The sequence below is a fragment of the Protopterus annectens genome, chromosome 3.part1, assembly GCF_019279795.1.
Source record: "Protopterus annectens isolate FY-2018-M chromosome 3.part1, PAN1.0, whole genome shotgun sequence".
Lineage (NCBI taxonomy): Eukaryota > Metazoa > Chordata > Ceratodontiformes > Protopteridae > Protopterus > Protopterus annectens.
In genome coordinates, this window is record NC_056732.1 from 289,772,740 (window position 1) to 289,785,294 (window position 12,555).

Here is a 12,555-nt window from a genome sequence, read left to right on the forward strand (position 1 = left end):
TGAATTATATATATATATATATATATATATATATATATATATATATATATATATATATATATATTCTGGCATTGTTATTTGTTTTCTCATCTATTTTAAAACTGGACTTCTTCCTCCCACCCACCCTATTCCTGTGGTGGTGTTATATTTTATGACTTTGCAGTTGCCAGCCCCTACTGTAAGTTTGATCTGGGACACTCCTCCCAGTCTAGTGTTTATTCTACCTTATACAGAGAGAACATTTGAGAAGGCCAGCCCAGTTCTTAACCATGAATTAGCTTCTGCTCCTCCTTCCTCCCTTTGCACTTTACTAACCAAAAAAATAAAAAATCTCCTTGTGTTCTGACTGAGTGTGCTTCTCAGCTGATAAGTACATTTTTTTTGGCACTTTTAACTGTTCAGACTTGAGTTAAACAACAACTGAATTTAGTTCAGAATACATTTTAAATAAATTGCATTTATTTAAACTGGATTTGCTTTAATACTGCTACACACTCAAGTGTGCTAGCTTGCACTGCACTTTAATTGTTTTAGTGCTGTTTTAGCTGCTTTCTGAAAAAAAAAATACATTTCTAAGCTTGTTTCCTGCCTTTGCTGTTTTTCCATCTCTTTAAACTTTCTGGTCTAAAAGCCCGTGTTTGCGCTTGTTTACCACCTTTCCTGTAATGAGTCTAGTCCAGATACAGATTTGCTGTATCCAGGACTGTTGGTAAGCTTCTGAGCCCCCCAAGCATTTCTGTGTTGGAGGGAAACCTTCTAGCTTATCAGTGGGAGTGGTAAGCACTAGGTAGCCTATCTACCACAAAAGGAGTGGTTTCTGAACCAGAAATTGTAGTTTATTGACCGTTTGGGCAGTTTTTCCATCTCTTTCAACTTTCTGGTTTAAAAACCTGTGTTTGTGCTTGCTTCCCACCTTTCCTGTAACTAGTCTAGTCCAGATATAGATTTGCTATATACAGGACTGTTTGTAAGCTTCTGAGCAGTCCCAAAGTCTAATCTTCAATTTTTCCCTTAGATCTGCTTGTTTTCTCCTCTCCTGCACTTTTACTAGCATATTAGTTTAGCACTTTACCAGACTTCTCGTAGTAATTATCAAAGCACACAAAAGTGCTACCAGCACTAAACATTCTATAAGGAAAGAGCTCCAGTACTTATTATTAATGCCCACCCCTCCAGTCATGTCTAAAGGTCAGTTCCCTGTACTTTCTCCTATTAACTTGGTGAACTTGGGCATCCTGAGGCAATGTAGCAACTGCATCATGTACACATCAAACCCTCTTCTCTTACCTCCCAACACTCAGACTTGTGAGAGATGCACTTATATATCCAACTTGGAACCCACGCACTCCCTAGCCAAGACCGGAATAGCTGGTCAAGATGAGAAGGTCAACACTTGCACCACACCACATGGAACACATAGCCCTCCAGAACACACACCAGCACTGCCTTCACATAAAAACACAAACCACACATCCACCTTCATGGAGGCTCTCAATAAAAATCTACCCAAACAGTAGAGACCTTCAAGGCAGAAACACACTTGACCACCACAACACCACACTAATCACGAGACACATAACTCTCCTAAAGAGTGTGCCACTTAACCAAAGACTCTAAGGCAAAACAGCACGCCCAACACACTAGTCATAGGTGACTCAACAGTGAGGCACACTGATGTCCTACTCACTAGGCTGACTAAGGAGAAAGTAACAGTCAGCTGCCTGTCAGGCGCCAGGATTTGCCACATAATGCATGCACTCAGGTCCCTCAACAACAGGTAAGAATATGACTGTGTCATTGTACATGTGGGTGTGAATGACCTGAGACGTACCTCCTAGGACTACATGAAAAGAGACATGGAGGAGCTCTCGGATTATGTAGCCCAGGCAGGTATGACCCTAGCCCTGAGCAGCATCCTACCATCACCCAGAATGATAACACAGTACAAGCAGAAAATGATTGATTTCAACAATTGGCTAAGTTTCTGGTGTCATTCTAAGGGGATCCGGTATCTGTCTGCCTGGGATGACATGATTGACAGACCTCGATGCTTTGCCAGAGATGGGCTGCATCTGTCACCCCAGGGCTTCTGGATACAGGCCATGGCTCTTCCCACCCTTATAGTGCCTTTTTTAAGCAGTGTTCCAAAGACCAAATTAACACAGTAACAGCTACAAACAAATGCAATCTGAGGGTCATGCTGCTCAACACTAGAAGTCTAAATCACAAAATGCACTCAGTCAAAGCACTTCTTAAAATGGAGAACATCGACATCTGTGCTGTAACAGACCTGGTTCAAGGCAACAGAAAGCATCCCTGCACTACTAGGATATAACTCATTCCACAACTTTTGGCCCCAGAACTTGGACAGAAGCTCCAAATGCGGTGGTGTTTCCATATTCATAAAGGATATGCACACCTCCGGACTGGTAGCACAACATAACATATCTGAGATACTTCAGGTTCAGCTAACATTGGGTAAGACAGCGATTCAGGTCATAGCCTGCTATAGTTCCCCAACCATGTCCCAAGACTTACACTCCACATTCCTAGTTATCCCTGGAGAATATTAGAGTCCAACCTAACGCTCTCATACTGGGCGACTTCAGTTACCCGTCCATTAACTGGGAAAACTACTCATGTACCAATACACCTGCCCAACTCTTTTTGGAATTCATTAATTTCAATGCCCTGGACCAGCTCATTCTTACCCACACTACAGGTAGCAACATCTTTGACCTGGTCATTGCTAACATGGGCGACCGTTGCTCTACACCGATAGTCAACTCCTCCCTGGTTAGATACGACCACAAATTAATCATCTTTGAAATCCATCCCCACCCCCACCCCCAACAAAGGTAACCAACATGAAAAATTTCTCCAAAGCTAACTTTGGGCTCCTAAAAACAGAGGTGGCTAACTTCACAGCACCCATGTAAATGGAGAATAGTTGCATGACTGCCAAATCATACACCAATGCACTGTATGAACACATACACAAATGCATGGATCTTGCCATACCCAATAGAACCAAGACACTCCTCAAAAAAAGGAAGCCAATCTGGTGGTCCCTGGCCATAAACAAACTCTACAACAGAAGGAGGAAACTGATGTGGAATAAGGTGAAGTCCCAAGACTGGAAAAACTTCCTTATCAGCCTCAACAAAAGGTTGAGATCCCTCATCAAATCCTCTAAAGCTAGCTATGAAAATAAAATTGCAGCAGATATTAAAGACAACCACAAGGCCTTCTATATTTATGTATAGAATTTCCACAGCAGTACCCAGATTTGCTCTGAGCTACTGCACAATGGGCCCTCTTATATACAGCCAACAGATATTGCCAATATACTGACCAACAGATTTAGTGCTGACTTTACCACTCTCTTCCCCCAAAGGACCAATCACAATGCCAGTAGATTGCCAAGCACCCAGTATTACTGCAGCACAGGTTAAAACAGCACTGTCCAAGGCCAAGAATACAGCTTCTATGGGACCTGACAATAGTCCTGGCTGTGTTCTACATGAACTACAGAGTGAACTGGCACCTCACCTGTGTCCCCTCTTAAATCACAGCCTCACCTCAGGCTTTGCCCCTACTGAATGATGCCCTGCTACAGTCATCCCTCTCTACAAAGGAGGAGTGACGACAGACCCTGGGAACTATAGCCCCATTAGCCTGAAGAGTCTGATATGGAAGGCTATGGAATGCATCATCATGGACTTAATAAACAAGGATATAGGGAATCTCCAAACTCTGGATCCTACACAGTTTGGTTTTGTGAAGGGTAGATCATGCCTGCTCAACTTGGTCGACTTCTTTGAGTCAGTAACCAGAGCTGTGGATGAAGGCAAGGTGGTTCATACAGCCTACCTTGATCTGGCCAAGGCCTTTGATACCATTTTCCACTCAGAAATCATATAAAAACTCACTAGGCTGGGCATCAACCCCTATATCATAGGTGGGTTGCAAACTGGCTCACAGATAGAACCCACAGTGTGAAAGTAGCTGACTCCAAGTCAGACTGCCAACAAGTCACGAGTGGAGTCCCACAGAGTTCGGTCCTGGGTCCTCTCCTGTTTGGTATCTACTTCTCTGAAGTCCAGGCCAACACGAAGAGACTGTGGCTGACAAAGTTCACAGACGATTCAAGTTGAGAGCTACTATTAACTCCCCAAGTGATGTTGACATCCTACAGAAAGGCTTCACTGAGACTAACAACTGGTGTCAGGACCATGGCCTTAAGCTCAATGCCAAAAAATGTGTCATCATCCCCTTTGGGAAAAACCTGGTTCCCTTGAATTACTGCATCAATGGTAGTCCACTGAACACAGAAGGCATTATAAGAGATTTGGGAACAATGTTGACAGCAACCTCTCCTTTGACCACCACATTGCCAATGTGGTCAGAAAGTCCTTCTATGTGGCACATCTCATTACTAAAGGTTTTGCATCCAGGAAGAAAGAGGTCATTGTCTCCTTCAACTTTTCCCTCATTAGGACAGTCATCGAGTACAATGCCTCATTTGGCATGTACCTCACTAGCCACCTGCAGCAACTAGACAGGCCACAAAAGTACCTCACAAGGAGGAACCTAGGCCTTAAACAGTTGTCCTATATGGATAGGCTCAAAAACCTCCAACTATTATCTGTCTCATATCACCTACTTAGAGGTGATCTCTGCTTGACTTACAAAGCCATGTCTGACCCAGCTCTGTTAGAAATGCTACATCTAAAAAAAATCCCAGTTGTCCGCACCACATGCTACAGAGACCTCAACCTCATTACCGCAATCAACAGAACATGCTGGAGGGACAGGTTCATAACCCAGAGACTGCTCATGTTATTTACTATGCTTCTCATACATGTCAAGCAGAGCACCTAACTGGGCCTCTTCAAGAGAAATCTTAATGAGTGGATGGGGAATAGAAAGTTCACCCCGGGGATCACTCCAGTGGCTTTACTCAACAGAGGCACTGGGTACTAAGGTCAGGTGGCACGATGCCAGGGTAATCCTATGAGCTAGGCTTGTAAAGGCTCCAGGGCCATTAGCCTAGTACACACCTATGAACTTATGAACCTATGAACCTATCTATCTAGATGCTGATATATCTTTGTGCATCATATTAAACAGAAAAACTGAAACTTAACAGTGTCGTTTTGTAAATTAAATAATAATCAAATTCTCAAAACTATTCTGTACTTTCGTTAGAATCTATATTGTACAGCTCAGTATGCTTTAAGCTGCATTCTCATATTATGGAACAGTCAGCATTTCTCAAGAAGGCTGAATGAAAGAAGGAGAACATTTCTCAGTATGTTTATGCCACCCCGGTGCTCAGTAGGTACAGAAAATTCATACTGCTAGACATGACACAAAAGCTACAATAATCAGTGCTGTAGGAGTTTATATTTTAGGCCTTCAGTAACAGTGGGAATACTAAGTTTTTATAAGCAGTATAAGCCAGCAACAAGTACAGGGAATTTCCCTTTAATAATCCAGTTTATAACTACAGGACTAGTCATAAGGCACTCTAGCCATGGCACTGTGATTTCTTCTGTTACTCTTATTGACTAGTTACAAGCATGTGCTGGTCTTGAAGAACAGTACAAGAATGAACATATGCCTTCTAGATCCTTCCTTCAGCTTTCAAAGAAAGAATTTACATATCTTGCTGCAAATGCTTTGACTGTGCAAATGAAACTGATTAGTCAATATTAGCATTTCTCCACACATGCACATAGGGCCTTTCAAAGCACAGTGGCCATTGAACTAGGCATAAGAAATGAAAAGCCTCCTTCTAAGCCTACTAGGTAATACCAGAGTAGCTGGCTCTTGCATTCTGTGGTAGGAAATCACAGATAAGAGAGCATACCTTTCTAAACGCATTTCGGGTACTGAACTATAGAATGAACTAGATAAAACTCTTCTCAGGTTTTTCATTAAACAGAATGGGCATTTAATGAGAAACTGAGTTTAAATGTTAGCCTAATGTCAATGTATACTTGTTGATTTTCTATGTTAATTAAGAATCAGGAGCAACAAAGTGCTAGAACTGTAGTTGGCGTTTTCAAACGAGCAAATTATACTTTTTTCATTTTACTATGTTCACAGACTAGAAATGTTAACATTCATTAGACAGTGTGAAGTTCATAAATTAAATAAAGATGTGTGGATGAGTTTGTTTTCCTTTAAAGATAGCTGTCATTTGCTTTGTACTTTTCAAAGGTTCTACTGGTAACAGCTTTTTTTATTTATCTGGATGACATACCAGTTATATCAACTGGATACATCCAAAAACTAAATGGTATATGCTTATATTATTTTTTCTTCCTTTAGGCTGGCGGTGTTTCATCTGGATTCCAACATGTTGTAACAAATGACCTTTCTGCACAGAGAATTCTTCATATCAAGGGCAGGAGGGTAGTAAGGGCAACAGAAGTTCCATTCAGCTGGCACAGCTTCAACAGTGGCGACTGTTTCATAATTGATCTTGGAGCAGTAAGTTTATGCAATATGATTACGCTACTTTAGTTATTAATTATTAGTTCAATTTAATTAGATCAGTGATTGCGTCTACTTCCTTTGTGGAGTAATTAATTCCACATTCATTTATGAGGTAGGGTAGCCACTTGGTCCTCTGTTCCCCCTTTTGCCAAATGATACAAGTCAGAGTCAATTTCAAAAGTTTGAGTTTTTATATATATATTGGAAGGCTGAATGTCATTAACACCAGCACTGGTTGACTAAGCAGAACGTCAGCAAGTGTGTGACACTGCACAATTCTCAGGGTTGGGGAATATGTCTTTCCCTGACATTGTGCAGTCTCAGAGTTAGTATATATAATTAGAAGTGGGTATGGGAGATGCAGCTCAGTGCATGATTAAAACCATGTCTACATTTGTTAAGTCAATGTTTTCTGGTTGGCAAAGTGAATGTCAACATTTGGATGTTTCAACTAAATTCAGTACACCCAATATATATGTATTTATATATACGCACACACATATGTATATAAGGATATACACACACAGACGTGTATATAAGGATATACACACACAGACATGTATATAAGGATACAAACACACACACACACACACACACACACACACACACACACACACACACACACACACAAACACACGTATATAAGAATATACACACACAGACATGTATATAAGGATATACACACACACAGACATGTATATAAGGATATACACACACACAGACATGTATATAAGGATATACACACACACAGACATGTATATAAGGATATACACACACACAGACATGTATATAAGGATATACACACACAGACATGTATATAAGGATATACACACACACAGACAGACATGTATATAAGGATATACACACACAGACATGTATATAAGGATATATACACACGCACACACACAGACATGTATATAAGGAATGTCCCTGGTGTTTCCACTTACTTTTCCTGTCTCTCATAAATCATAAATGATTACAGGCAGTCAATAATGCCAAACAGTAGAGTTTCTTATTGTTGTTCAGAAAATGCACTGGAATGTAAAACCTGCTGCTCTATTAAGTCTTTAAGAGTTTTACAGAAATATTAGACTCACTATTTTCATCTAGTGCCCCCCTCCTGGCATTTTCCATTTGACTGTGGAGTTTTCCAGATGCCAGGGTACATTACAGACCACTACAGACAGTCAGTAATGTCAGAAATTAGAGTTTCGTATGTTTTAGCACCCTCCCATACTTTATCCTGCAAAACCTGAGTAGTATTAAGTTCATAAGTGTATGAGAGTTATATTAAAGAGTGTACCTGGTGTCTAGTGTCCTCACCCCAAGTGCTGCAGGAATTGTTTGATGCTCAAAGGGATTTTAGTGGTATAGTAGCCACCTCCCAACACAAATGCACACATTCTCACACACACACACACACACGCACACACACACACACACACACACACACACACACACACACACACACACACACACACACACACACACACACCTACCTTACATATCCCCCTAACCGTTTAATGCAACCAGTGAGGCAGACACGCTCTCACACTTAAATTTACCTGACACCACTCTTACCTCTACATACGATCACAAATGCAACCTCCACACATATACACAAGTGCACACATCTCAACACTACCTATCTGCTAAACACCATTAAAAGTAATGAGTGCATGCAAGCCTTTGACCGAGTTAATTACTATAAGGATTTACACAGCATTGTGGTTCTATGACTCACTTGGCTGCATAAAGAATTTCCAGGGGAACAGCATGTGGATAATTACGATGTACCCCTCCATGGGAATGCCTTACTAGTGTTTGCAGTAGGCCACAGAGACAGCCCACTACAGAGCTGCACCTATTTGAGGTAAGCACTCTGGTAAGGCTGTTTAAAAATTGGAAATAACTGATTTCATTGGTAAAAAGGCCTCACACACTCACACACACACACACACACACACACACACACACACACACACACACACACACACACACACACACACACACGCATATGTTTACAATACATGCAGAATAACGTTTTGGAGGAGGAATGAGGTTTAAGGGAAAGCAGGAATTGAATGAGATAAGTAATGTTTGACTGACAATAACTGCATAGATTACAAGTGATATATGTTTGCATTTGAAAATATGTCAATATGGTTTGTTTTCATTTATATACATGTGTGATTGCCTTTGTCATAAGTGTTAATTCAATAAAGATGTTTTGTGTTTAAAAAGAAAAGCCAAGGGGTTGTATTAGTGTAAAAGTGAAATGAAACTGCATGAGTCTATCCAGTAATACATTTTGCTGAACAAGCCTTGATGGCATAGAACTAAATATACATTTCTGAAAATAGTAAAATAAAATTCAGCCTCTGCTTTTTCATCTAATTTTCCTTCTTCTATTAAACCAGCTTAAGAAACAAAAAGAAAAGCAATGTAAAATAAATAAATAAATACATAAGTTAATAGATTAATGGACAAGCAAATTGATAGATAAGCAAAATGGATTAACAGTCATGTCAGGGGCAGGAATTAATGGCTAAGAGACCCATATCTGCTTGCCCTGGTGATAGTTGAGATATTCTGGCTTGGTTCTCCCTGATGACCATTTCAACCTACTGCATATAAGTTCATAGGCAGGTACTTGGCTATTGGCCCTAGGGCCTATATAAGCCTAGCCAAAAAATGTACCCTGGCTTTCACCACCCAAGAAAATTATTTTCCTGTGCCCCTGTTGAGCAGAGCCACAGAAATGACCTCCGGGGTGAATTTCCCATTTCCCATCCAATCATCAATATTTTTCTTGAAGAGTGCTAATGAGGAGCTCTGTTTGACATAGGTAGTCTGTTCCAAAGTATGGGAAGTCTCTGGGACAGGAATATATCCCTCCAGCATGTTCTGTTTATTGTGGTGACAAGGTTTAGGTCCCTAGAGCGTGCAGCTTGGAAGGATTGGGATTTCTTTAAGTGGAGCATGTCCAACAGCTCTGGGTTTGACATAGCTTTGTATGTTAGGCAGAGATCATCCCTGAGTAGGCGATATGCGATGGAGTAACGCTGTAATTTTTTGAGACGGTCTGCGTAGGGCATCTGTTTGAGGCCAGTAATCATCTTTCTGAGGTATTTCTGTATTCTTTCCAGTTGTTGTAGATGTCTTGTGAGGTACATACCAAAAGGGGCATTGTACTCTATAATGGGTCTAATGAGTGATGACTAGAGGGGAACTATGACCTCTTTTTTTCTGGATGAGAATCCTTTTGTGATGAGATGAGCCACGTAGAACGTTTTCCTGACCACTGTGGCGATGTGATTATCAAAGGAGAGACTACTGTCCACCTGTGTCCCAAGGTCTCTTATCACATTTTCGGCATTAAGTAGACTACCAGCTGTGTGGTAGTTCATGGGTATAGAGTTTTTACCAAAGGGGATGACAATACACTTTTTGGCATTGAGCTTCAGGCCATGGCTTTGACACCAGGTATCTGTCTCAGTGAGGCCCTTTTGTAGTTTGTCCACATCATTAGGAGTTTTGATTATGGCTCCTAGTTTGCAGTCATCTGCAAACTTTGTTAGCCAAAGACCTTCTGTGTTAGCCTGCACTTCAGAGAAGTAGATACCAAACAGGAGAGGACCCAGGACTGAACCCTGTGGTACTCCACTTGTCACTGGTCTGAAGTCGGATTTGGAATTGCCTACTTTCACAGTGTGGGTTCTGTCTGTGAGCCAGTTGGCAACCCATCTTGTGACATAGGGATTTATACCTAGTTTAGTGAGCTTATCTATAATTCCAGAGTGGGGGATGGTGTCGAAAGCCTTGGCGAGATCTAGATAAGCTGTGTGAACCTTTTTACCCTCATCTATGGCTTTGGCGACTGCTTCAAAGAAGTCAATCAGGTTTAGGAGACATGATCTGCCTTTTACAAATCCAAACTGGGTAGGGTCCAGAGTTTGGAGATTACCAATGTCTTTGTTTATGAGTTCCATGATGATACGTGATAATACATGATGATATCCCCTCATGTCCCACTGTTTCAACAAGAGAACAAATTAGGACAATAAATACCACAGGGAAAGAAGTGTGAGCCTGGTGATTTAAATGAAACCTGCTTCATAATCTTTTGTATTTGCTCTCGAAATGACCTGTCATTCATCAGCCATCTTTGTTACCATTGCAACTCTTTATGTTTCAGTTTTAGAACAGATGTCAGTATTCCTACTGCTTGCTATAGGGATGCAAGCCTAGACTATCAATATTACTGTTTTCTCTCAACAGACATTGATTTCTCAGATAACTAAGCTTCAGATGACAAGGTGTGCATGTAGTCACCCATTCACTAATATTTTACCGTAGATGCCTCATAGGTCTCTCTAGGTTTGACTAGTTAAAATTGGTTCAGGGTATTTCTAGTTCCCTAAGAATTCCAGTAAATGTCCTAAGAAGTATTTGTATTGGTCCTCTTCAATAATACACATAACACAAACCGACATTTGATGACATTTATTAATTTCAAACATAACTTTTTACGTCATTTCAAAAATTAATTAGAACACAATAACCTTATAACCAAAACATGTGAAATCATAAAATCCTCATAATGAACATCAGAGCAGTGTAACTCACTCACCTGCTCAAATCAGCAGCGTCCATACCTCCGCTCACTTATTATCAATTAAGCAGTGTCCATCCGCTCACTTTTATCCCCCAAATCATTGCATCAACCCCAACACCAAGAGGGGGAACAGAAGAAGGACAAGCCTGCCCCTTTTCTTTACCCACCAGCCTGATCATGGCTTATTCCCCTTCTCCTATATAAGAACTTTCATTAGACTTTCAAAAAATAAACCTAAATGTACTTTAAACAAGTCTAAACCAAACACACTCAGGTGTACCCCATCACATCTATACCAAACTGGGTCTTGATCATCGTAGTCCCAGTGTTCTATCATCGAAGTCCAAATGTTCTATCATACATATACCCAATGCCCCCAACTGCCATGCCAGCCTGTAGTTAATAAACCTATGTGCATGCTCCAAAGCCTTGAAACTAACAGCATGCTGCAAACACAGATGTGATACTATCTCTCACCAAACAATGCACATGCATGGATATAATGTCCACAAGATCCAAATCCTCCCTTATCCTGTTCACCAAGTGGGTTTTAGGAATTGCCCCTAAAACATTACCAGCTAAATGTATCACCAATGCTTGTGACAATTTCATCCGTGACCGTATCACTTCAATTTCATCCATAAGCTGACTCCACCTAAGACCTCTAACCCCGTGCCAGCTAACAGCCCACCCCAATCAATGCAAACCTAAGTCCTTTCCATCGATCCTAACTACTGCCATCTTTGCCACCCAATGGATATTTACAAATGGCCCAAGATGGCAATCCCCTTTCCTGAAAGACACACACAAAAATTGTTATTAATTATCAATATTATCCATTACCTAATATAAGATAAAAAGGCATTTGACTACCACCTCCTCACTCTCTGAATGACCTCAGTGGACCTACCTTCCCTTGCTATATCCAAGACTCTGCCAATATGGAAAGTAGGTGTAGAAAACCTCTCATCTGGAAAACCCATATAACACAGCGCCTTTCTCATTACATGTATAAACTGATTACACATTACCACCTTATCCCCTGTCAACTGAAATATCAATTTCTGAGGGCCTCCCACAATAGTCCACATCAAACCCATAACCCAACTGACTGGGAAAAGCACTGCACTCCTATCTTTCCCAAGAACTATCTGCATGCCTCTACCTAACCGATCTGTTTTAAACCTATATAACCAAATGTGCACTGACCCTGGGAAAACCATAACATCTCTCCAGTGTAATGAACCTAACAATTCTGACACTCAAAGTGCTCCAAAATATATCCATAAACATAAAGTAATCCACAAAACATAGTCCACTGAATCACCCATCACTAAAGCCAAACCCCTCAATAATATTCTCAAAACCTGTCTCATCAATGGCTAAAACATATCCATATGCACTCCAGCCACTCTACCCTACCCTCTCAG

At 40.8% G+C, this 12,555-nt stretch overlaps 1 protein-coding gene across 1 annotated transcript in view; it reads left to right on the forward strand.

Moving 5' to 3' along the window:
• Positions 1-12,555, forward strand: part of SCIN (scinderin) — a 1,026,348-nt gene that overhangs the window by 256,664 nt on the left and 757,129 nt on the right. Inside the window, exon 3 of the mRNA XM_044066756.1 lies at positions 6,340-6,501. Within this exon, the coding sequence (XP_043922691.1) occupies positions 6,340-6,501 (162 nt within the window). The remainder of the gene's footprint in view (positions 1-6,339; positions 6,502-12,555) is intronic.